Source organism: Bombus vancouverensis, unplaced genomic scaffold, assembly GCF_051014615.1.
Source record: "Bombus vancouverensis nearcticus unplaced genomic scaffold, iyBomVanc1_principal scaffold0034, whole genome shotgun sequence".
Taxonomy (NCBI): Eukaryota; Metazoa; Arthropoda; class Insecta; order Hymenoptera; family Apidae; genus Bombus; species Bombus vancouverensis.
The window spans coordinates 54,878-81,698 of NW_027468925.1; the positions used below are offsets into that span (position 1 = coordinate 54,878).

The following is a 26,821-nucleotide window of genomic DNA, read 5'->3' on the forward strand; positions in this document are numbered from 1 at the left end:
AGCATGCCGCGTACTTATTGCTAGCTACACTTATTCCTCCGCTCATCTACTTTCTTATCCAATCGACTTACGACGATTGTAAACGTACCGCCCCGTGTATTATAAATATTGCCAACAGAGAAGCGTTAAATACGAACGTGCTTCGGTTGCACACGATGATCGTTAATACGAATCCCTTTTAAATCTGTTTGTTTCCCATTGCCAATTTGCTATTAGCATTTAAATGTTTTTGGTGAAAATAAATTAGCCTGAATGATTTTTTAAATTAATCAACCTAACCCCAAGGGGTTCTGGAGGACAATTCTTCGATCTCATCTATATGACGATGAACGATGCGTTTGGAAATATGCAGGATAATAAATCTGTATTTTTGATTCAGCAGATACGCGACTGTAAATGCAATTAGGCGGTGATGTGGACAAGTCGAGGGGAAAGTAACGCAGAAACGCAACATTCCTTTACGTTCCAGTAGAAACGTAAGATACGCGACGTTATAATTAGTTTTTATTTATTTTGGGGTTAGGTTGACAGGACTTGACAGGATTGGACAGGATTTGACAGCATTTGACAGCATTTGACAGCATTTGACAACATTTGACAGGATTTGCCAACATTTGACAGCATTTGACAACATTTGACAACATTTGACAGCATTTGACATCATTTCACAGCATTTGACAGCATTTGACAGCATTTGACAACATTTGACAGGATTTGCCAACATTTGACAACATTTGACAACATTTGACAGGATTTGCCAACATTTGACAGCATTTGACAACATTTGACAGCATTTAACAGCATTTGACAGCATTTGACAGCATTTGACAGCATTTGACAACATTTGACAGGATTTGCCAACATTTGACAGGATTTGCCAACATTTGACAGGATTTGCCAGCATTTGACAACATTTGACAACATTTGACAACATTTGACAGGATTTGCCAACATTTGACAGCATTTGACAACATTTGACAGCATTTGACAGCATTTGACAGCATTTGACAGCATTTGACAGCATTTTACAGCATCTGACAGCATTTGACAGCATTTGACAGCATTTGACAGCATTTGACAGCACCTGACAGTATTTGACAGCATTTGACAGGATTTTACAGGACGCGTGATATAACCTGGAAAAGAAAATTGCGAATCGAAATATTATGATTTACATTTACTTATTTCTATATGAAATAACTTTTTTGTCCAGTTGTAACTCGCGTCTTGCCACACCCTATATATATTTTATATATACATCGGATTTTCCTTTTAAATAAATCATACAACAATAGGGTAGAGGCTGCGAATGTTACGCTATCTGTATATAATGGGAATCATGGGAAGGCGATCTAACTAAGCTATTAGGCGCCGCTACCGATCGTTTTCTATCGGCATCGGCGGTGTGAATTTTGCCGAAGCGCGAAACCAATTGGACGCGATCTCGTTGAGCCAGGCGAAAACAAAATGCGGTACTGTACTTACACGAGACGACGGTAGCTGGCTATTGCAGCCGATGCCAAAGCGAACCGGTTTCCCGATGCTGCTGAAAAATGCTTCTCGACCGGCTATAATAATTTTAATTGACACTCAGACCAGACCGCTGAGTATCCTCGATCGGCATGCATGTACATATAACCTCGTATAAAGTGTCGTATCCAGCAAATGAAAAATGGGCATTGTTCGTATTTTTATGTAATCTTGGTCGTCTTATCTAGAACGTTTTTATGTTTTTCCACCGCTTTCGATCGCTCGCCGATCAACTATCGTAGAATATATCGTAATACAAGATCGATCGCGAAAGCAACGTATTTGAAATTCACGTTGATTATAATTTTTCTTAAAATGATCTTTAGCTGTGAAAGATAAATCCTATCGAATATGTTACATTTTGGCTCGATCGCGGATAACAGTTTTATCTTTAGCGCTGTACAACGCCGATAATATATTAATTATAAAAATCTTGATTGTAGCAAGTATTTTGAAATTTGTTTGGTATTTCGATTTCGATTTCGATTTCGATTAATCGTCGTCCGTAAGTAAAAGGAGAAATCGGAGAATGCTGAGAATGGGTAAAATAAGAGAAAAGAGGAAAAAGAAGAAACGAGAAAACGAGAAAACGAGAAAACGAGAAAAAGGTATATGCGATTAAGGTTAGAAGGCGCGTTCATAAGCGCGCAGCCATGGAAAATATTCCTGTGAAGTTGTTACGTAGGAACGTATGCGCGTTCAACGAGATATTAAGCGTGTACGTATGTATATGCAGTTAGGCCTACTCGAGCTGACTGGCCCGGGTGAAAGGAAAACCCGCGCCTACCTTGCAAGTGAAGCACAGAGAGGGGGCAGAGAGATTCCACGTCGAATCTAGTACTTTTTGTACTTACGTGGAACGCGATTGCAAGGAAAGCTTCTATGAAATACCTTAGTATGCTCATTGTGTAACGTACAGTCTTTGTAAACGTGCAATTATCGCACGTTATCGTTCGGTAGAAGCAGCAAGACAATCGATCGTATGAAATTTTTCGACTCGCTCGCATGTTTCTCCTTGCTCGCAGCTTTAGCGTGTACTTTCTAAGTTGAGTAAAAGTGTTTCTTCTATCGTATTTAATTCTTCTATCGTATTCATTATTAAATAATTCGATTGTTAAAACGTCTGCTATAATTTTAAATATAAATGTTAGTTTCTCACTAAACTATCGACTCAAATATCGACTAGGCTATAAATTTATAAAATGTTGTTTCCTAGCAACCGAGTCTAGCGATTCTCTCGTAGTAAGTCTCTCGGTAACTTTACCATACAATCTGATAAAGTAACTTTAATTTAGATACGCCGATATTTTGTTATTTTGACGTAACAGAAAAATACGTAGGTGAATTAGAAAAAGGATTACATAGGATTACAAAGGATTGCATTGTGCGATACCGTTTGTACCGACATTTGCTTAAAGAAGCGTACGTTTCGAATACGTCAATTCTTTTTACTTTGACATGGCAGAAAAAAATATGTGAAAAAAGTTATATGCGTTCTGTGTACGTAATTTTTGTATTAATTTTTTTATTCATTTTTGTATTCATTTTTGTTCACGGGACGAACGCATTCGTTCGTTTTATATAAATTTGAGTTTGACAGTTTGTCTGATTTATGCACTTCGTAACTCGTTGCGCACGTATATCCTTCTTTGATGTCCGTTTAGAGAGGGAGATATTACGTCGCCGATACGCATTTCCGCGAAACATGGCGTTTTTTTTGGTAATTAAAATTTGTCTCTTGGACCCAACCAATTAATCCGATAGTTTTTAACGATTATAAGAGAATCAATGTTAATAATAAGTTGCATTTGTTGCAAATGTTAATAATAAGTAACGTAGCATTTACGAAAGAAGACGCGTTTCAGTCGCTCGAACGTAAATTAACTTTTGTTCGCGCCAGCGTCGATTAAGAGAAGAGGTACGGGAGGAGGTTGTAACCCTTTTTTCTTTACCTTTTTTTTAAATTTACCCTTTAAAAAGATACATTTGAGGGAAAACTAAACTAAACATTTTTGTTTATATTTCAAAGACCATTTAAAGAATGTTTCTACGAAGGAGGCCTGCGGAAGCTTTAGTCCGACACTGTCTTTGCGTCATTCTGTAAGTTATGAAAATCATTCTGCAGCGTAACGTTAAAACGACGCGAAACGTTAACGATAATCTCTAACGAAAAGTCTGGACGTGGAACGAACGGTGGATGTGCTCAACGATAACGTCTTACTTGGCCCGCGTATTATCAGCATTGACAAGACTAATGTAATAGGAAAACAAACGTGGCTCGTCGTACTTGCTTCTTTCATGGTCATTCTGAATCTTAATCGGGGCCTACGGTATATACATATGTACGACCCGCTCGAAATAGAGCCGGCGTCGTGTACTCTTAAGGTCATCGATCCCTCTTCCGCGTCACCTGCCATCCTCGTATCTTTTATCTAGGCATGAACCTAACATCGATCGATAAGCAAATCGAAAATACCGTAATTATGCGATTTCCTAACTTTTCCCAATTTCCACTTTTTATATTTTCAAATTCGATTTTATGGCGAACGAAGCGTTGTATGAAAAGAAATTCTCTTTTGTATTATCGATTTATTCCCTTTTATTATCGTTTCTATTCGTTCATCGCGAATCATACAGACCCTTGTCGATCGTGCGACATACGATTACATAATCGTGCCGATTAGGGGCAAAATTTTGTTTGCCCTGTAATCGAAAATCGATTCTCGGATATAAAAACACCGATGAATTTTTCAAATTAGCGACAGAAAGTATAGCCAGAAGCTTACTTTTTTTCCAAAGCTTTATTCTATTACCAAATGGACAAGTGAATCGGCAGAGTTCGAGAAACTAACGTACTTTTTAATACACGTTTATAATTCGCATAAAGAGAACGGAGTAGGTACCTGTGGAATACTGATAATCGATACACTCGATCGATAACGAATCTTTGTATATTTACAACCGTAGATGAAATATGAACGTCGTAATTACGCTATAGGACGATTCAGCAACGTTATTCGTTCCACTTGAACGTATTAAAGTTACTTTTTTTTACTAAAGCTTTTACTATCGTTTACTTACTATCGTCCAGTTATAAATAACGTTAAATTCAAAATTCAAGGATTTTATGGTATATCGAAGTATATAGTTATATATAAAAATAATAATAACAAGTATACAAAAATAATTTTATTTCCTTTTGTTAATTATCATATAGGAAAATTTGCATCGTTTGTATGTCTATACACTGTACACTGTACACTGTACACATAAAATACATGTACATATACGGATGGTTTTTGAAGAATGCGTAACTATACGAAACATTTTTCAAGGATCATTTTTCCAGTAGAATGGTAAATTGTGCGATACTGTGCAACGTAACGATAACTTGTATCAAAGATTTATAAATAATTGCGTACGGAAAATCAATCTGCAAGTGAAATAGTAGTACTGTTAATAATATTATACCGCTTTTACCGTATAAAATATTCGATTAGAACGAGGCGGCTGGCTAAGGACGCGATCATGCCGCTCTCTGAGCGGCGGACGCTGAGCGGCGAACGCTAAGCGGCAAAATTGGCATGTGAAACGGTGGCGTTGACTGTATCGTCGCTCCTTCTGCTGCTTACCGTTTACCTCTCTGTATGATCACGGTGTTGGCGGTTCTGCAGTTGGCATCTTTTTCCGCCAAACGTTCGTAAGGCCGAATTTTCATAACCGTCCATTTCCGTGAACAGCGATCCTCGTTTACGGCTTTAGCGACCCAAAATACCCCCGAAAAGACACATCCGAATGAAAAATTGTCCATTCCGTGAGAGAATAATAATTCTTCGTCGCCAAATTAAAACATGTACGCAGATAATCGGACTAAGGTAAAAAAACGACGTGTTTTAACCACTTGACTAATTAACTGCCATTCTTATATCTTGATATATATATATCGATATTTACGAATCGAAACTATACGATATCCGATACCATATCGATAATATGCGTAATACGTATGATATATCTGATAAAATATATACCCGTTCTCGTTGGTTCGTTGCGTTTTATTATACAAAGTCTTCGCTATATTCTTCTATATCGCTATATTCGCTTCGCTAATAAAAGAAAAATTTATATTAGAAGAAAAATATATGAACATTGTATGTAGAGTGTTGGGACAAAGAACAAGTTTCGAAGTCTGCGGATAGAAGCGAAACGGAGAACTTGGAAAATAGGCTGGAAAATAGAGAGAGAGAGAGAGAGAGAGAGAGAGAGAGAGAGTGACAGGAACGAGAACGTTTTCTCAATTTCTCGATAAAGGTAAAACGTTATGAGACTGCGTTCGTCCAAATATACGAAAAAAAGTGCAATCCTGGTGCATCGTGGTGGATGGCGTGGTTAAAGTAGGGAGAAAAGACCTTGAGTCGCGTCACGTGACCACGAAGCTGCATGGGAGTTGGGTAGGGCGGTTGCAGAGGGCCTTGACCTTACCGTCGGCGTCGCAGCCATAGTTGTAACTACCATCGTCGTGGCCTTTGCGAACATCCGAGAAGAGGCCGATATAGCCGCGTGACGCTTCATTTTCCTACGGTTTAATTCTTCCCGTTCTCCCGCTCGTTGGTTACACCAAAATTTCCACTCTTCCACGATATCCTACCGACTAGTAGTTACCGCTGTACGAAGCAATGTCGTCCGTTCGTCGAACAGATGTTTTTAAAAACTTTACGAGTCACAAGTTAGTAGTATGAAAAATATATACAAGATCGTATACTTGAGATTTCAAGTGTATAATCTAACTTTACGTAACGTAACGTAACGTAACGAAAATAGAATTAAATTTTATGCGAACAAAATTATGTATAAAATTGGTAATTTCTATAGAAATAAAATGAAATTTTCCCCCGAGTCGCATAGCTTTATGCGAAATTCAACGCGCGAGCGAAAATTTATTAATTAATTAATAAAAAGCATAGAAAATTAGCTAGAAAATTAAATAGAAAAATAGTCGGTCGTAGTATGTTTTACAATGTTTCTTGTCGCTTTCTCGCTTTCTCGCTTCATTTAGCGAATAGTTCTTACGGTATATGATGCATATTACGTTACGAAGGAAAGAAAAGACTTGTATCATGAGTATTTCTGGAATATGTTCAAGGACTGAACGGTAATTGCAAAAGAAATAAGGTAATACGAAATTTATCGGTAATATGAAATTTAGCATATACGCGTAGTTAGGAAAGTTATTTTCTTTTTATCGTACGATTCGGTCCGTCCTATCCGCCACAGTCCGAAAACTATATTTTCTGAAACTGTATTTAAAGATAATATCTTCCGTAGAAAATGACAAAACCGAAACAATGTTTTTTTCTCCTTTCGTATCTAATTAATAAATAATCTCGTATAAAGATATATTATACGTTTTTGTGTGTGTGTGTGCGTGTGTGTGTTTGAACGATATCGCAAATTTCTTCGCATCTTGGATAAATATTTGGTCACTGTGATTTACAATACTCGATTTACAAAGTAACCATGGTAGTTTTTAGTAGGTATTAAGATTAAGCGATTTGGAACGAATTAACGACGAATTGGAGGTAACGTTTAAGCGATAGCGTTTTTCACGAGAAATCAGCGTATTATAAATTTGCGTCTGTTGAAAGACGTAGCAACGTGTTGCCTGGACATACGTAATTAACGGTATTGACGCATCCAGAGTATCACGCGCATCCACGTTCTGTAACGGACAAAGAACGGAATTTCGTATAATAATTTTTGTTTTCCCTTGCTCGGTGCATTATATCGTGTTGCATGATCGCCGAGTTACAAACAAAAGATACGAGTACGAAGCGCGTTTATGTTTCCGCGCGAAGGTCGATCGATGGTTCTGCGGGACCGGAAGTGAACGGGATGAATAATGTACGCGCTCACAAACTCTAAGTCGGACTCTTTGTTAATAAAACGCCTAATATTCACTGGCCGTAAGGCGTTACTCTTTTCGTCGATGAGATCGCAAGAAAGAATGAGTTTCCGTCCCGATGATGCCACAGAGGAAAACCATAATGGGGTGTGTCTAAGGACATGAGGATTCGTCGAGGATAACCTTCGTTTATCAAGTAAGGGAAATTGGCGTTGCTGATAATTGGTCAATCTCCATATCGGTGGTTAGAAAAAAATGCTAGCCGCTCTCGAAGGAAAGTTGCTAGTGGGAGACGCCGCTCGTTGAAAAATATGTCTCCCCTATCTTCCCGTAGTTGGGACAAAGACTGTTTGTCTGTTTGAAGGACTTTAGTTAACTATACCTTAAGATTTATAACGGGCCCTCGAGCTAGCCGAACATGTACTGCGGAGACGCATCGACATCTGGCAATCATCTTACTCGAAGAATAGGGTCTGCGTGTGACGAGCCACGGGACAGAAACCGTTGGAATGTTTACTGTCGCGTGTCGCCACGAATATTTCTTTTAAGGAGAGCTATAGAATTACTCCATACCTTTGTTAGGCAAAGCGTTCATCCCGTGACCGCGGCTACGTTCGGCAACTGACTGTCGCCTCGAGCCCAAGCTCACTATCACCAATCTCGAACAATTACAATCGGATTGAATAACTACAATTGTTCAGTTACAGCTATAGTAGACTCTAGGTTACAATGTTGCGGGATTATCCAAAATTCCAAAGGCTCCGGTGTTCTTTCATCTCCGACATATTTATGTGACACAGGTATATTCGTGTCGATACTTGTCTATTTCTACCGAATATTAATATACATATTTATAAGTACCACGAGTATATTCTCAAATGTACATGTTTCAACTAACTATTAAAAAACTAATTATTATAATCGCGATGTGCGAGAAGACCTATCCTGAACTAATAAATAAAGATTTGAGAAAAATGTTACTACTCACGAGTTTAAAAAATATCCGCGGTCATTATGCTCGCAAAAAGTTCTACGTAATACAACCCCACGCCGATTCGCATCTTTCCATCCTATCACACGATTGAGTGACCGGAGGAACAGAAATGCATGCGACTCACCGTTAGGAGGAACAGAGGAACAGAAGCGTTACGCCATCGAACTGCCGTGCTATCCCAGCAGAACAAAACACGATGAATGACTGCTGATTATTTGGAAAGCTGGAGATAATGAAAAATGCAAGTTTATTGAATTTGTAACTTTGCTAATAATAAAGATTGAAATGCTAATAAACTTCGATAGGTACAAAAACTGAAACTCTGATATGAAAGTTTAAAATCTAGAATAATTTCTGAAATATGTTAGTTATTTGTTTTACACTTCGATATTAAGGCTTTAACTAACACTATTTTTATTTTAATAGAAGAATAACCCGAGAAGATCCTAACCTCCCAAGTTTTTAATCAAATTGTATTCCTTAATTAATAGCGTTCAAAGCAAAATATACAAAGTATACAAAATATACAAAATATACAAAATATACAAAATATACAAAATATACAAAATATACAGAATAGACATAATTAAAGTACGATATGTAAAGATACTTACGTTCTTGGCTTCTGAGCCACTGTTAGAACATTCCCAAAGAAGACGGAAAAGTTGAAGCTGTGATATGTCTACAACAAAACATAAGATATCGTTTATATCGTTAATACATAATGTTACGTCCGGTGACTCTGTACACAAGCCAGGCCCCAATCCGCGGGCAACATGACAGCCAGTTGTCTACGCATCGTTACTGCGTACCCTCAATAGTCTTCAGGACCCACCATAAATCTTGGCATTTTCATAGTTCTTTTATTTCAAGTGTTCCTTAAATTTATTGTCTACTACGGAATGATACGGGAAAGTTGGTTTTTCTCACGTTCGGTGTCTCCGGCTAGCAACTTTCTCTCCGGGGCGGTTAGAACATTTCCTTGCCCACCAACCTTTTTCTCATCCAATCAGAAGCAATGACTATTGCCCTCACTTTCCTAGTCAAAACTGTCATCTACAAATCCGATGGTCCCGTGCGCTAGACACACCCATCGCTAGCCTTCCTCCGCCATAGTGTCACGACCGGCATACTTCAAATCCGACGGACTGACGATAGAGATAGAGATAAAGATGTGGCGGCACTCGGCGACAATGTATATCGCTGAAGTGCCTAATGAACCATCAACATCCCAACGGTCCTTCCACCGAAGGTTCTAGAAGAAAGAGCACGTGGCAACGATCGCGGACGCCTAGCAAATGCATGGACGGTGGGGATGTTGAGGGATGACAAAAGAAAGTAATCGAATCCGATTGAAAGTAAAATCGTAAGAGTCAGTCTTAGAAAGTCACGCCTAGAGTTCGGAAGTAGATTGTAAAGTGTATTGATGTTAGAAAAAAAATAAAGTTTTCTTTTTTTTATTTTTTACCTCAAATTCCTTTTTTATTTTGTTATTTTACGTGACAATAGCATCGTCACCGAACTTTACTGATTTTCCATCTTTAGAACAGTCGACATCTCTTGACCGGGTTTCCACCCTTAGATCAGTCACCTACTTCACTTATCTATACGCACCAGCTCAACTATCTTCTCTACAAAATTGTTGGAATAAAGTGCGAATTGTAAACCGTTATCTCAGTGTAATACTTCATATAACCACCTCTATTGTCCTAACCGAAATAGGGAATCGATCATTTCATTTGCGAGAATCATACCACGAATGTTCGTTATTAGAACACGAAACATAGTTAACACACAACGGTCGCGTGTTATAAATATCCGAAAATATTTCCAAGAATTCAAAAGTTCACAACTAAAAGAATGCTTAAAGAATGCTAGAGAAACGCGCGCGAAGTCTTGCTTTGAAGTATTTCAGTCTATTTGCGCGCCACCTCTATGAAAAAGACACAAGTTACAAAGTTGCAATATATGACCGAAACTATAGCAAATTCACGTAATATAGAAAAATAATTTGAATTCGATATACCAATACCTAGTGTGTTACAATACCTATCGATATAGTTAAAGCCATTATTGTTAAGATTTCTATGTTTCAAACTGTCTACACGAAGCTATCGTTAAATTATCAAGGATTCTACATTATGAATTACATTGAAACAATAAAATAATTTGTTACAAGTTCGTTTGAAATAAGAGAATGATTTCATATATTTGAATGAAAAAAAGTGATTTGTTTAATCGTATTTACTTTCATTTTAATATTCCAAATAATTACGAAACGATCTATTATGAAATATGTATCAAGTATATTTTAAAGTAGACATAAATTGTATATCAAATGTTACCCATGCTCGAATAAAAAGGCAATAGAACCGTTCATACACAGCTGTCTTAGTTAAAATAAATTAAACGTTACCAGATTTCCATGAAAATTCATCAGACTGATCGTTGATCGTCGTTGCGTCCATATATTAATATTCCTGTTACTTCTATATTATCCCTGCCATCGATCGATAACCTGCACAAAAACAAACTAGAAATGTATAAAATAATTACATGAAAATACGATCAAACGATCAATAACGATTTTATTACGAAAGCTTACGATACAAGCTACCAGTAACAGTATCATTTTGTAAATAGACGATTAAAGAGAGATACAAACAAAAAATTTCAGAAAACCACCTAATTTCATTATCTGAATGTTCGACAAATCGTTAAATAAACGTGGATTGATTAAACGATATTAATAACGAGATATAAACGATAGTAAAAAATATAGTAATGACAGTAATGAAGAAGTGACGCCGCTAATAGGTTAGAATAGGTTACAAACCTGACGCAACGTGATCCATGTTATCGATAGAAAAGAAGACGACTGAATGGACTCGTCGCACCTTAGTTTCGCTGAGCAGCTTCCAAAGTGGCGTGGTGGGAAGGATGACGGAGATACAAGCAGATACGGAAAGTCAAACGATCTACACAAAACGATCTTACACGAATCTTTCCAAATTTCAAACAAAGGATACATCGCGCAATATCTATATCTCACACAATGATTACATCGATCTTTATAAACATCGTACGATAATTCGTAGCCCCACTGGTTTGCATTCGGCATCAAAGACACATTTGTCTAACCTGGGACGAGAGAAAGAAAATGAAGCTACTGACGCTGTATGTGCCCCTAAAAGTAGGCAGAAGCCAAAGAGAATCTGCAATCAATCGGAAAATCAAATAAAAATCACGGCACGAACGAACGAGTTTGCGATCTTTCGGAAAAATCAATGGACGCGTGTTTCGGCAGAAAAAGAGAATAGAATTTTAATTTTCCTTGCAAGATGGATAAGTATCATTGTACACGATGAGCTCACAATGCTCTTAACATAGACTAATCTATCTTACGAATAATTAAGGCTAAAACGCACGCATTCCACGGTGTCTCACGGCGTATGTATTGAAATTTATCAATTAGAATAGGTACAGCATGTGGTTCCAAATAATTATACATGAACATTGAACTTATCGTCGAAGAAACGAAACCATGCGACTTACCAATGGTAGCACGCATCAATGGATGATGAAAACTGGTTGGCTTTGATCTAAATTGCACTTGCTCCCTTGATTCCATGAATACATTCTATGAATAAATTGATATAAATGAATAGAGTAATTATCATAAATTATTAGTTTAACTGTAGGTAAGGAATTAATTAGGAGAGATAAATGATTTTCGATATCTTACGATTGGTATAAAAGAAACTAGAATGCTTTTGCAAAAATATCTTAACCGCAGAGAGAATTGTTTTATCAAATGGCCGTCATTGAACGCTTGGATCGATTGATTAGGACGGAGTATTTAACGCCACCCTTCGGTGCAAACAATAACTGTGTACGCCGAAGGTAAAGAATAATGAACTAAACCACCGAGCTTACTCAATGAATAAACCAAACTATCGTTCATCATTCATCTAAAGTAGTAAGTAATAATAATATACATAGTATCTGATTATTAATATATACGTATTGTTATTGGCAACGAAAATGTTTAAAAAAATAGCAACTTGCAAATCAAGTATGCATACATATATCTAATATTTTTATATTCCAGATTAAACAAATTATACCCTGAAGCGCAATCTTATTTCGATCTTATCTCCAATTATTCTCCGATATTAATTGGCTAATTAATACATAGAACTATATTCGCAAAAACAACACCATAATACCTGCTATTGCAGTAACAAGTACAGTATCAATTAACTAGAGTAAGGGAAAAAATGAAAGAAATAGGCAGAAGAAAATATCCGTATTATTCGTTATCATAACTCGTTTGAAGCAGTCGACTAAAGTGGAAAATTGTTCGAAAATAATTTATTTGATCTTATAACTTAAAGTTAGTTTGTTTCTATGTTATATTAAAAATAAACATAATAAAACAGTTAAAATGTTGGTTTCAAGCTCGTTCGGCTTATTGGGCTTATTAATAATAAAATAAGCAATATCGAATATTTATAACATTGTATATTTTGCCGAATATAATTAAAAAGATGTAATCTAGATAGAAAATTATTTCATCTAATAATTTGTATACTTTGGATAATTTCGATATTTTTGCATATTATATAAGTTCTATGGATCGCTTCGCTTTTAGATCTGTCGTAAGTGCAGAAGAATCTCGCGCTACAATGCCTTAAGAATTATACTATGCGAATTATATTATTGACAAAGTAAATAGATGTTTTTAAAAATGTTATTTCCACATAGCGTAGCATAGCATAGCATAGCATAGCATAGCATAGCATAGCGTAGCGTAGCATAGCATAGCATAGCGTAGCATAGCATAGCATAGCATAGCATAGCATAGCATAGCATAGCATAGCATAGTATAGTAATAGCGGTATAATTTTTAAGCAACTTTTTTAATTCAATCTATATGTAATGCTGGAAAAATGTGTAAAGCGCAGAATTCGAGGAGGATAAAAAGTTTGGCCGATATAAAACGCGAGGGAGAGAGCGCGTTGCGGTGCGGCGTCGCCGCGTCGCCGCGCCGTCACGTAGGTCGGTTGGTAGGGTAGAAGGAGACAGGCGTATGCATAGAGAGAGCACGCACGTACAGGTCGCGAACAGAAAAGGAACGAAGCCACCGCGGTAAGACAGAAAGCGTACGAGATAGATCTCTTTGGAGAGGGGCGGAGGGCGTCAGAGGAGGGTCGCGAAAGAGAGCCAATGAGCTCGACGACGTGGCGCCAGTCGTCGAGTCGCCGTGTTAGTAAGAGTACTTGCTCTCTGATCGTGACTCGCTGCATCCTCGTTCGGAAAGGGTCGTGTCCTGACTCTGTCAGTAGGGGTTGGAGACCCGTGGCAAATTCTTCGATTTTTCATCCATCCGATACTCGATCGATTCGTCACAATTTATCGATTTCGTGCTTACCGACGCGGTAACGTCACTGCTACCGTGTGTTATCGTTTCACTCGCGTTTTCTATCCGCGCCTTTTCGTTTTTCTTTTTCCCATCGATACGATACGTAGGCTGAATCGACGACGGCCGAGATCAAGGTCGTCCGGACACGAACTCGACGACAGTGGCTATGTGCAGCTATTACGCTCGAACGAACCGTTGATCGTCGATGATCGACCGTGAGAATCATCGATAATGAAACTGTTTGGTGGCTATGTGACGGGTATGAGGCTGTAAGAAAGCCTTTCCATTGGAAGATAATGTGAGATCGATTCGTTTTAGAGTCGTTCGACGATCAAATAATGGTGACGGTGGTCGCAATGGGACGAAAAGGGCATCGTAAAATAGGTATTGAAAACGATTGCCCGAAGATCTTGGCACTTTTCGCAGTGTGAACGAAACTGCATAGAACGTTACGAAATTCGTAAACGAAAGATTTGAATTTTTGTGTATTTAACCAACGAGTATATGCCCGTTTGATACTTTGAAGATTTTTTTTACGAGAAAGGGGAGAAAAAACGAAGGGATCGACGCTTTGTTGTTGCAAGACGATCGATATTTTTGCGAATTATACGGTGTCATTTGAAATAGTTGGGAAATTAATAACGAAAAGTGAAAATTATTGATATCGATATCGTGAATACCGAAGTAATATCGATCCTTAAAACGTTCTTTCTTCGTTCGTTCTTAAAACACGCGCACGTCTCTATCGTCGATAACGATCGATAAATAAAATTAATCGAATTGAAAATGAAATTTTTTACAGTCAAGCGAACGCTCGATCCCGCGTTGAGAAAAATCGTAGGGTTGAAGAAGTGGAAAGGCAGAAATTATATTAACCGATTCAGCATCGAATATCTTTTAGACTGTGAGAAAAAGATCTCTCTTGTCAATTATCGATAATAGAAGTACATTTTTTTTTATCTCTCTTACTTTCCTACATCGAATAATCGGACGCATTTTTTTTGTGGAGGAGGAGGAGGAGGAGGAGGGCGCTTACAATCCAGGCGCGATAACCGAGCTTCAACGTGCCAAAGCTGAGTGAAAGGGAGAGAGAGAGAGAGAGGAAGTGAAGTCTGATTATTAAAATCAACCTATCGACTGCCGCTTCGTTCAACGTGAAAGATCTGGTTAAGCAAAAAGTGAGAGGAGAGCAAAGGCAAAGGGACTCGGTCAGTGTCGTCGGTACTCTTTTCCATTATGTAGCCACGATCTTCAAAAGGGTTAGAGACCTGCGGAACAGGGAAACTCGGTCAATGATATCGATGTCCGCGCGCGTCCGGCAGCCAGCATGTTTAAAAAAGGTGGTTTGTCGATGGTAATAAATCACGCAACTTGGCACCAATGCTACGAACCTCGAAGCTTTCAACGGATAACTAGCGATGGTATCAAGTTCGTTATATACTCGGAGATCTCTGTTTAAGGCTGTAGTTTAGACTGTTATCCAGATTTCTTGTTACATTTGCTACTTTTGCTACTACTTTGCTACTTTTGTTCGGAATTGTCGCATCTTTCGCCCTCGAGCGATTTTCCAGCTACGTATATACAAAATTCAGCATCTACGTATAAATCGGAATGAAATGTAAAACTCGCTAACGCTCGCTTTGTAGCGTTCGAATTCGTTTTTGGAAAATAAATTTCTCGCTGTCGTATGAAAATACATACGACTAAACGAGTAAAGATACGAAACTTTGTATATTCGAGCGCAATTAAATAGTAATAAAATAGTAAATGCTGTAATACTTAGAAGGACGTACAAATACTTTTCGTAGCCGTTGCAACAGTTGGTGGCTACAGTTACGCTGGCCAAGTATTGGAATTCGTTGTAGCTCTTAATGAGGATGAACCGAGAAATTATTATAATTATGCGAACGGAATACTGGCCGTGGTAAGGTGTTGACAGAGTAATTCCGACTCTGTTTCTGGAAATACGGATTCGAGGCAAGGGAATTCGAATCTGGTTATCGATCGACCTTCTCTTTCTTTCTAATTAAATAATGAAATTTCGGAAACGATCCTCGAATCGGATCGATTCGACATCTCTGAACAATGTATTCGTTTATCCGTTTGCCCTCTGCTCGATATTTTGTACGCTCTTACAAAAAGTATTTACATTCTACGACATCGATACGAAGATAATATCTTGACTGGCTGATTTTAGTAAACGAGACGAAGCAAAGAAGAAACTAGAATTCAGAAATTAACAAACGTTCTTTTTCCTTTGCAAATGGTAAATCTACGATCTTCTTAGCGTAAATCGGTGGTTAAGTTGGTATTGTTCGTCGTTGAACATAGTAATCGTTTGTAACGTATCTAATACAGCGATCGATTTGAAAGAGGCAAAGAACGTAACAGAGCTACGGGGGAAGCTACGGTATCGACGTATTATCGGAAGGTTGCAGTGTGCTAAGTTTTCGCACACGACGAAAGTGTACGACGTGCTTTCTACGATTTTCTGTCGTTGCTGTGGCTTTGGTAGGAAAATGACGCTGTACACGTTAATATCTCGCGTATAATAAGACGGACGTTTTTTACCGGATCGGATTAAAGGTGAACATTTCGAGTAGAAGAAAAGTGCTGTTTCGAGCAATTACGAGATCGTGGAAACGGAAACGGAAACTGTGCATCGGTAAAGATGGCGGGAAAACTATTTAAAGGGGGAAATTAAAGAGGAAAGAGAAGAGAGAGTGGAAAGATGTTGTGCTTGGACATAAAGCTGGTGTCTCGTTTGCGAGGAGTCTCGTTGACGAGCGGCTCGTCGACGAACGTGTCGGCAGTCTCGTTGTCGGTGAGCTCGACCTCGTCGACGACCGTCGGCATAGAGAAGAAGAATTTCTCGAGCAAGCGAAGCAAAGGGGGAAGGGAGAGTCGCGCTGGAAATGGGAATTCGGTGACGGAAAGCGACAGCGACGAAGAGACGTTGCCTGCTTCTCGGACGATCCAGAGGAACAGGTCGAGATCGGTTTGCGTGCCTACCTTGTCGTCTGCTGCTCGTTGCGCGCATCTTCACCGACGATCCAGCCATCATGCGTACGTTTCTTTAAACATGGTCTATTATCGTTGTGTCGGAAAACGGCTGAGCGATATGCGAGTTTGCGATACGATATAGCAGTTATAACGCGTGTCGTATAGTAACGCGCGCTATTTTATATATTCGATATATTGGCTCCGCTCTTGGCCACTTCCTCGCATGTTTTGTTTGTATTTGTTTTAGGGTGTAAACCTCTGATTACTGCTTTGTAGCTTTTGTCAGATTTGGGTTGGTAAGTATGATACCCAGCGTTTCTTTCCTTTAGCGCTTTTGTCACTTTCCTATAGGTTTCTGGGGTATTAGTTTGTACTTTTACTTGATCCAGTTTGATCTGTTTAATGGTGTAGTTTTCTTTTCCTGCCGTGCTGTTTAGCAGGTCAATGAGGGGGTCTATTATTTTAGCGTCTATGTAGATTGGTGGTGGCTTGGGGGTGTGTTCTTGGTTTTTCTGTAGGGCCTGTGTCCATTTCTTCTGTCAGCGAGCTGAAGGAGTTTTGTGTAGGAATTTATTGTAGCCATTGTTGTTTTTCTGTTTCTGTAGTCCTCCTATCGTTTGTGTTTGTATTTTTTTTTTTTTTTCCTGGGAGTTACAGTCTTCCAGCTTTCGTTATGTTGTGGTAGATCCTTGTTGATGTTGTTCTTTTCGTCGTCTTTTTGTATTATTTCCATCTCTATTTCGTTTGTATTTGAGCAGTTCTGTACTTAACTTGTTGGTTTATTTGGGCTCTGTTGGTCTACTGCCCTGTTTATAGCGTATGTTTCTCCTTTGTTTAGTATTCTTATTGTTGGCATCTTTTGGGTGTTTTCCATCATCGATTGGTTCGGTCCCTTTTCTTTCACTCTTGTCGCGCTTACGGAGGCACTAGTTTTTACGTCTGCATAACTCGACTGCTCGGGCAGAACTGATAGCAATTGAACTGACTGACTTTCCGCTCTCATGCAATTACGGAGGAAAGCTCGGTGTGGGTGTGGTTTTTTGAACGGAGAGACCGGATTCGTTGCTCACACTTTTCGTTAGTAAGGTGAGGGCGACGATCTGCGATGTCCATTGGTTCTAGTCAATGTTAATGAGAGATAAGAGGGAAAGGAACCCCCCTACCAATGTTGCTAGTTGGTGACATTGTTTAAGCGAAAACCCGGATTTTCTGTCAGGCGAATAACCGCATTTTTTGTTAGGTCACTACCCGCTTTCTCCGTAATTTTTAAGAGCACATAATAAACCCAAGAACTTTTCTAAATACCAGCCATAAACTGAACAACTTCTAGAATTTGAAAATCCTCCAGGACAAACAGATTAACTGAAAAACATGTGTTGAAACAATGAAGTTAGAAGTTAAAGGATTGTGGTGGGTCCTTAGATTTATTGAGGGCCTGAATGACGGTACGTGGACCGTTGGCTGTTCAGCAGCGAGGGATGGAGTGCAGATGTTTTACGCGACATAACACCAGGTATTGATAATACTATCGACCGTATGCGATCAATATTCAAGAATTTAAGTACAATATTGACGAAAATTTATATATGTCGGAGATGAAAGAACACCGGAGCCTTTGGAATTTTGGATAATCCCGCAACATTGTAACCTAGAGTCTACTATAGCTGTAACTGAACAATTGTAGTTATTCAATCCGATTGTAATTGTTCGAGATTGGTGATAGTGAGCTTGGGCTCGAGGCGACAGTCAGTTGCCGAACGTAGCCGCGGTCACGGGATGAACGCTTTGCCTAACAAAGGTATGGAGTAATTCTATAGCTCTCCTTAAAAGAAATATTCGTGGCGACACGCGACAGTAAACATTCCAACGGTTTCTGTCCCGTGGCTCGTCACACGCAGACCCTATTCTTCGAGTAAGATGATTGCCAGATGTCGATGCGTCTCCGCAGTACATGTTCGGCTAGCTCGAGGGCCCGTTATAAATCTTAAGGTATAGTTAACTAAAGTCCTTCAAACAGACAAACAGTCTTTGTCCCAACTACGGGAAGATAGGGGAGACATATTTTTCAACGAGCGGCGTCTCCCACTAGCAACTTTCCTTCGAGAGCGGCTAGCATTTTTTTCTAACCACCGATATGGAGATTGACCAATTATCAGCAACGCCAATTTCCCTTACTTGATAAACGAAGGTTATCCTCGACGAATCCTCATGTCCTTAGACACACCCCATTATGGTTTTCCTCTGTGGCATCATCGGGACGGAAACTCATTCTTTCTTGCGATCTCATCGACGAAAAGAGTAACGCCTTACGGCCAGTGAATATTAGGCGTTTTATTAACAAAGAGTCCGACTTAGAGTTTGTGAGCGCGTACATTATTCATCCCGTTCACTTCCGGTCCCGCAGAACCATCGATCGACCTTCGCGCGGAAACATAAACGCGCTTCGTACTCGTATCTTTTGTTTGTAACTCGGCGATCATGCAACACGATATAATGCACCGAGCAAGGGAAAACAAAAATTATTATACGAAATTCCGTTCTTTGTCCGTTACAGAACGTGGATGCGCGTGATACTCTGGATGCGTCAATACCGTTAATTACGTATGTCCAGGCAACACGTTGCTACGTCTTTCAACAGACGCAAATTTATAATACGCTGATTTCTCGTGAAAAACGCTATCGCTTAAACGTTACCTCCAATTCGTCGTTAATTCGTTCCAAATCGCTTAATCTTAATACCTACTAAAAACTACCATGGTTACTTTGTAAATCGAGTATTGTAAATCACAGTGACCAAATATTTATCCAAGATGCGAAGAAATTTGCGATATCGTTCAAACACACACACGCACACACACACACAAAAACGTATAATATATCTTTATACGAGATTATTTATTAATTAGATACGAAAGGAGAAAAAAACATTGTTTCGGTTTTGTCATTTTCTACGGAAGATATTATCTTTAAATACAGTTTCAGAAAATATAGTTTTCGGACTGTGGCGGATAGGACGGACCGAATCGTACGATAAAAAGAAAATAACTTTCCTAACTACGCGTATATGCTAAATTTCATATTACCGATAAATTTCGTATTACCTTATTTCTTTTGCAATTACCGTTCAGTCCTTGAACATATTCCAGAAATACTCATGATACAAGTCTTTTCTTTCCTTCGTAACGTAATATGCATCATATACCGTAAGAACTATTCGCTAAATGAAGCGAGAAAGCGAGAAAGCGACAAGAAACATTGTAAAACATACTACGACCGACTATTTTTCTATTTAATTTTCTAGCTAATTTTCTATGCTTTTTATTAATTAATTAATAAATTTTCGCTCGCGCGTTGAATTTCGCATAAAGCTATGCGACTCGGGGGAAAATTTCATTTTATTTCTATAGAAATTACCAATTTTATACATAATTTTGTTCGCATAAAATTTAATTCTATTTTCGTTACGTTACGTTACGTTACGTAAAGTTAGATTATACACTTGAAATCTCAAGTATACGATCTTGTATATATTTTTCATACTACTAACTTGTGACTCGTAAAGTTTTTAAAAACATCTGTTCGACGAACGGACGACATTGCTTCGTACAGCGGTAACTACTAGTCGGTAGGATATCGTGGAAGAGTGGAAATTTTGGTGTAACCAACGAGCGGGAGAACGGGAAGAATTAAACCGTAGGAAAATGAAGCGTCACGCGGCTATATCGGCCTCTTCTCGGATGTTCGCAAAGGCCACGACGATGGTAGTTACAACTATGGCTGCGACGCCGACGGTAAGGTCAAGGCCCTCTGCAACCGCCCTACCCAACTCCCATGCAGCTTCGTGGTCACGTGACGCGACTCAAGGTCTTTTCTCCCTACTTTAACCACGCCATCCACCACGATGCACCAGGATTGCACTTTTTTTCGTATATTTGGACGAACGCAGTCTCATAACGTTTTACCTTTATCGAGAAATTGAGAAAACGTTCTCGTTCCTGTCACTCTCTCTCTCTCTCTCTCTCTCTCTCTCTCTCTCTCTATTTTCCAGCCTATTTTCCAAGTTCTCCGTTTCGCTTCTATCCGCAGACTTCGAAACTTGTTCTTTGTCCCAACACTCTACATACAATGTTCATATATTTTTCTTCTAATATAAATTTTTCTTTTATTAGCGAAGCGAATATAGCGATATAGAAGAATATAGCGAAGACTTTGTATAATAAAACGCAACGAACCAACGAGAACGGGTATATATTTTATCAGATATATCATACGTATTACGCATATTATCGATATGGTATCGGATATCGTATAGTTTCGATTCGTAAATATCGATATATATATATCAAGATATAAGAATGGCAGTTAATTAGTCAAGTGGTTAAAACACGTCGTTTTTTTACCTTAGTCCGATTATCTGCGTACATGTTTTAATTTGGCGACGAAGAATTATTATTCTCTCACGGAATGGACAATTTTTCATTCGGATGTGTCTTTTCGGGGGTATTTTGGGTCGCTAAAGCCGTAAACGAGGATCGCTGTTCACGGAAATGGACGGTTATGAAAATTCGGCCTTACGAACGTTTGGCGGAAAAAGATGCCAACTGCAGAACCGCCAACACCGTGATCATACAGAGAGGTAAACGGTAAGCAGCAGAAGGAGCGACGATACAGTCAACGCCACCGTTTCACATGCCAATTTTGCCGCTTAGCGTTCGCCGCTCAGCGTCCGCCGCTCAGAGAGCGGCATGATCGCGTCCTTAGCCAGCCGCCTCGTTCTAATCGAATATTTTATACGGTAAAAGCGGTATAATATTATTAACAGTACTACTATTTCACTTGCAGATTGATTTTCCGTACGCAATTATTTATAAATCCTTGATACAAGTTATCGTTACGTTGCACAGTATCGCACAATTTACCATTCTACTGGAAAAATGATCCTTGAAAAATGTTTCGTATAGTTACGCATTCTTCAAAAACCATCCGTATATGTACATGTATTTTATGTGTACAGTGTACAGTGTACAGTGTATAGACATACAAACGATGCAAATTTTCCTATATGATAATTAACAAAAGGAAATAAAATTATTTTTGTATACTTGTTATTATTATTTTTATATATAACTATATACTTCGATATACCATAAAATCCTTGAATTTTGAATTTAACGTTATTTATAACTGGACGATAGTAAGTAAACGATAGTAAAAGCTTTAGTAAAAAAAAGTAACTTTAATACGTTCAAGTGGAACGAATAACGTTGCTGAATCGTCCTATAGCGTAATTACGACGTTCATATTTCATCTACGGTTGTAAATATACAAAGATTCGTTATCGATCGAGTGTATCGATTATCAGTATTCCACAGGTACCTACTCCGTTCTCTTTATGCGAATTATAAACGTGTATTAAAAAGTACGTTAGTTTCTCGAACTCTGCCGATTCACTTGTCCATTTGGTAATAGAATAAAGCTTTGGAAAAAAAGTAAGCTTCTGGCTATACTTTCTGTCGCTAATTTGAAAAATTCATCGGTGTTTTTATATCCGAGAATCGATTTTCGATTACAGGGCAAACAAAATTTTGCCCCTAATCGGCACGATTATGTAATCGTATGTCGCACGATCGACAAGGGTCTGTATGATTCGCGATGAACGAATAGAAACGATAATAAAAGGGAATAAATCGATAATACAAAAGAGAATTTCTTTTCATACAACGCTTCGTTCGCCATAAAATCGAATTTGAAAATATAAAAAGTGGAAATTGGGAAAAGTTAGGAAATCGCATAATTACGGTATTTTCGATTTGCTTATCGATCGATGTTAGGTTCATGCCTAGATAAAAGATACGAGGATGGCAGGTGACGCGGAAGAGGGATCGATGACCTTAAGAGTACACGACGCCGGCTCTATTTCGAGCGGGTCGTACATATGTATATACCGTAGGCCCCGATTAAGATTCAGAATGACCATGAAAGAAGCAAGTACGACGAGCCACGTTTGTTTTCCTATTACATTAGTCTTGTCAATGCTGATAATACGCGGGCCAAGTAAGACGTTATCGTTGAGCACATCCACCGTTCGTTCCACGTCCAGACTTTTCGTTAGAGATTATCGTTAACGTTTCGCGTCGTTTTAACGTTACGCTGCAGAATGATTTTCATAACTTACAGAATGACGCAAAGACAGTGTCGGACTAAAGCTTCCGCAGGCCTCCTTCGTAGAAACATTCTTTAAATGGTCTTTGAAATATAAACAAAAATGTTTAGTTTAGTTTTCCCTCAAATGTATCTTTTTAAAGGGTAAATTTAAAAAAAAGGTAAAGAAAAAAGGGTTACAACCTCCTCCCGTACCTCTTCTCTTAATCGACGCTGGCGCGAACAAAAGTTAATTTACGTTCGAGCGACTGAAACGCGTCTTCTTTCGTAAATGCTACGTTACTTATTATTAACATTTGCAACAAATGCAACTTATTATTAACATTGATTCTCTTATAATCGTTAAAAACTATCGGATTAATTGGTTGGGTCCAAGAGACAAATTTTAATTACCAAAAAAAACGCCATGTTTCGCGGAAATGCGTATCGGCGACGTAATATCTCCCTCTCTAAACGGACATCAAAGAAGGATATACGTGCGCAACGAGTTACGAAGTGCATAAATCAGACAAACTGTCAAACTCAAATTTATATAAAACGAACGAATGCGTTCGTCCCGTGAACAAAAATGAATACAAAAATGAATAAAAAAATTAATACAAAAATTACGTACACAGAACGCATATAACTTTTTTCACATATTTTTTTCTGCCATGTCAAAGTAAAAAGAATTGACGTATTCGAAACGTACGCTTCTTTAAGCAAATGTCGGTACAAACGGTATCGCACAATGCAATCCTTTGTAATCCTATGTAATCCTTTTTCTAATTCACCTACGTATTTTTCTGTTACGTCAAAATAACAAAATATCGGCGTATCTAAATTAAAGTTACTTTATCAGATTGTATGGTAAAGTTACCGAGAGACTTACTACGAGAGAATCGCTAGACTCGGTTGCTAGGAAACAACATTTTATAAATTTATAGCCTAGTCGATATTTGAGTCGATAGTTTAGTGAGAAACTAACATTTATATTTAAAATTATAGCAGACGTTTTAACAATCGAATTATTTAATAATGAATACGATAGAAGAATTAAATACGATAGAAGAAACACTTTTACTCAACTTAGAAAGTACACGCTAAAGCTGCGAGCAAGGAGAAACATGCGAGCGAGTCGAAAAATTTCATACGATCGATTGTCTTGCTGCTTCTACCGAACGATAACGTGCGATAATTGCACGTTTACAAAGACTGTACGTTACACAATGAGCATACTAAGGTATTTCATAGAAGCTTTCCTTGCAATCGCGTTCCACGTAAGTACAAAAAGTACTAGATTCGACGTGGAATCTCTCTGCCCCCTCTCTGTGCTTCACTTGCAAGGTAGGCGCGGGTTTTCCTTTCACCCGGGCCAGTCAGCTCGAGTAGGCCTAACTGCATATACATACGTACACGCTTAATATCTCGTTGAACGCGCATACGTTCCTACGTAACAACTTCACAGGAATATTTTCCATGGCTGCGCGCTTATGAACGCGCCTTCTAACCTTAATCGCATATACCTTTTTCTCGTTTTCTCGTTTTCTCGTTTTCTCGTTTCTTCTTTTTCCTCTTTTCTCTTATTTTACCCATTCTCAGCATTCTCCGATTTCTCCTTTTACTTACGGACGACGATTAATCGAAATCGAAATCGAAATCGAAATACCAAACAAATTTCAAAATACTTGCTACAATCAAGATTTTTATAATTAATATATTATCGGCGTTGTACAGCGCTAAAGATAAAACTGTTATCCGCGATCGAGCCAAAATGTAACATATTCGATAGGATTTATCTTTCACAGCTAAAGATCATTTTAAGAAAAATTATAATCAACGTGAATTTCAAATACGTTGCTTTCGCGATCGATCTTGTATTACGATATATTCTACGATAGTTGATCGGCGAGCGATCGAAAGCGGTGGAAAAACATAAAAACGTTCTAGATAAGACGACCAAGATTACATAAAAATACGAACAATGCCCATTTTTCATTTGCTGGATACGACACTTTATACGAGGTTATATGTACATGCATGCCGATCGAGGATACTCAGCGGTCTGGTCTGAGTGTCAATTAAAATTATTATAGCCGGTCGAGAAGCATTTTTCAGCAGCATCGGGAAACCGGTTCGCTTTGGCATCGGCTGCAATAGCCAGCTACCGTCGTCTCGTGTAAGTACAGTACCGCATTTTGTTTTCGCCTGGCTCAACGAGATCGCGTCCAATTGGTTTCGCGCTTCGGCAAAATTCACACCGCCGATGCCGATAGAAAACGATCGGTAGCGGCGCCTAATAGCTTAGTTAGATCGCCTTCCCATGATTCCCATTATATACAGATAGCGTAACATTCGCAGCCTCTACCCTATTGTTGTATGATTTATTTAAAAGGAAAATCCGATGTATATATAAAATATATATAGGGTGTGGCAAGACACGAGTTACAACTGGACAAAAAAGTTATTTCATATAGAAATAAGTAAATGTAAATCATAATATTTCGATTCGCAATTTTCTTTTCCAGGTTATATCACGCGTCCTGTAAAATCCTGTCAAATGCTGTCAAATACTGTCAGGTGCTGTCAAATGCTGTCAAATGCTGTCAAATGCTGTCAAATGCTGTCAGATGCTGTAAAATGCTGTCAAATGCTGTCAAATGCTGTCAAATGCTGTCAAATGCTGTCAAATGTTGTCAAATGCTGTCAAATGTTGGCAAATCCTGTCAAATGTTGTCAAATGTTGTCAAATGTTGTCAAATGCTGGCAAATCCTGTCAAATGTTGGCAAATCCTGTCAAATGTTGGCAAATCCTGTCAAATGTTGTCAAATGCTGTCAAATGCTGTCAAATGCTGTCAAATGCTGTTAAATGCTGTCAAATGTTGTCAAATGCTGTCAAATGTTGGCAAATCCTGTCAAATGTTGTCAAATGTTGTCAAATGTTGGCAAATCCTGTCAAATGTTGTCAAATGCTGTCAAATGCTGTCAAATGCTGTGAAATGATGTCAAATGCTGTCAAATGTTGTCAAATGTTGTCAAATGCTGTCAAATGTTGGCAAATCCTGTCAAATGTTGTCAAATGCTGTCAAATGCTGTCAAATGCTGTCAAATCCTGTCCAATCCTGTCAAGTCCTGTCAACCTAACCCCAAAATAAATAAAAACTAATTATAACGTCGCGTATCTTACGTTTCTACTGGAACGTAAAGGAATGTTGCGTTTCTGCGTTACTTTCCCCTCGACTTGTCCACATCACCGCCTAATTGCATTTACAGTCGCGTATCTGCTGAATCAAAAATACAGATTTATTATCCTGCATATTTCCAAACGCATCGTTCATCGTCATATAGATGAGATCGAAGAATTGTCCTCCAGAACCCCTTGGGGTTAGGTTGATTAATTTAAAAAATCATTCAGGCTAATTTATTTTCACCAAAAACATTTAAATGCTAATAGCAAATTGGCAATGGGAAACAAACAGATTTAAAAGGGATTCGTATTAACGATCATCGTGTGCAACCGAAGCACGTTCGTATTTAACGCTTCTCTGTTGGCAATATTTATAATACACGGGGCGGTACGTTTACAATCGTCGTAAGTCGATTGGATAAGAAAGTAGATGAGCGGAGGAATAAGTGTAGCTAGCAATAAGTACGCGGCATGCTCGAAGAACTTACTTTGTGAAAACAAATAGGAGGAAGAAAAGAGGAAGATTGCCGTCGAGTAGCAACAAATGATCGAGGTGCGGTCGGGCCAGTAAGTACGTCGGGAAAGGTTCATCAATATTCATAAGTCTCACTAGGCCTATCCACGTCTCAAGGATCCAG

At 38.5% G+C, this 26,821-nt stretch overlaps 1 protein-coding gene and 1 long non-coding RNA gene across 6 annotated transcripts; one reads left to right on the forward strand and one right to left on the reverse strand.

The window, feature by feature from the left end:
- Positions 1-1,000: 1,000 nt before the first annotated feature.
- LOC143304409 (uncharacterized) lies at positions 1,001-17,484 on the reverse strand. 5 transcript variants are annotated; one of them, XM_076626869.1, is made up of 8 exons: positions 16,864-17,476; positions 11,982-12,066; positions 11,490-11,641; positions 11,263-11,404; positions 10,843-10,944; positions 9,041-9,108; positions 8,551-8,649; positions 1,014-1,136 (listed from the first exon to the last, which is right to left on the reverse strand). In XM_076626869.1, the coding sequence occupies exons 5-7, from the start codon at positions 10,861-10,863 to the stop codon at positions 8,553-8,555; spliced, it is 186 nt and encodes a 61-aa protein (XP_076482984.1). In that variant the 5' UTR covers positions 10,864-10,944; positions 11,263-11,404; positions 11,490-11,641; positions 11,982-12,066; positions 16,864-17,476; the 3' UTR covers positions 1,014-1,136; positions 8,551-8,552. The 5 variants fall into 5 exon arrangements, 3 of the variants coding, with proteins under 3 accessions (XP_076482983.1, XP_076482982.1, XP_076482984.1); XM_076626868.1 differs by lacking the exon at positions 10,843-10,944 and having other exon boundaries at positions 1,001-1,136; positions 11,513-11,641; positions 16,864-17,484; XR_013061096.1 differs by lacking the exon at positions 11,490-11,641 and having other exon boundaries at positions 1,011-1,136; positions 16,864-17,483.
- Positions 17,485-20,287: 2,803 nt separating this feature from the next.
- LOC143304410 (uncharacterized) lies at positions 20,288-23,585 on the forward strand. Its single transcript, XR_013061098.1, has 2 exons — positions 20,288-21,497; positions 21,697-23,585. It is a non-coding gene; the product is annotated as an uncharacterized LOC143304410 (long non-coding RNA).
- The last annotated feature ends 3,236 nt before the right edge of the window (positions 23,586-26,821 follow it).

Coding starts and splice junctions, on each gene's coding strand:
- LOC143304409 (XM_076626867.1), bottom strand. CDS start 11,457: ATGTATCCTTTGTTTGAAATTTGGAAAGATTCGTGTAAGATCGTTTTG. Junction 9,109..11,262: donor CATGGATCACGTTGCGTCAG/GTTTGTAACCTA, acceptor GTTTTGTTGTAG/ACATATCACAGCTTCAACTT. Junction 8,650..9,040: donor GTGGCTCAGAAGCCAAGAAC/GTAAGTATCTTT, acceptor CATTATCTCCAG/CTTTCCAAATAATCAGCAGT.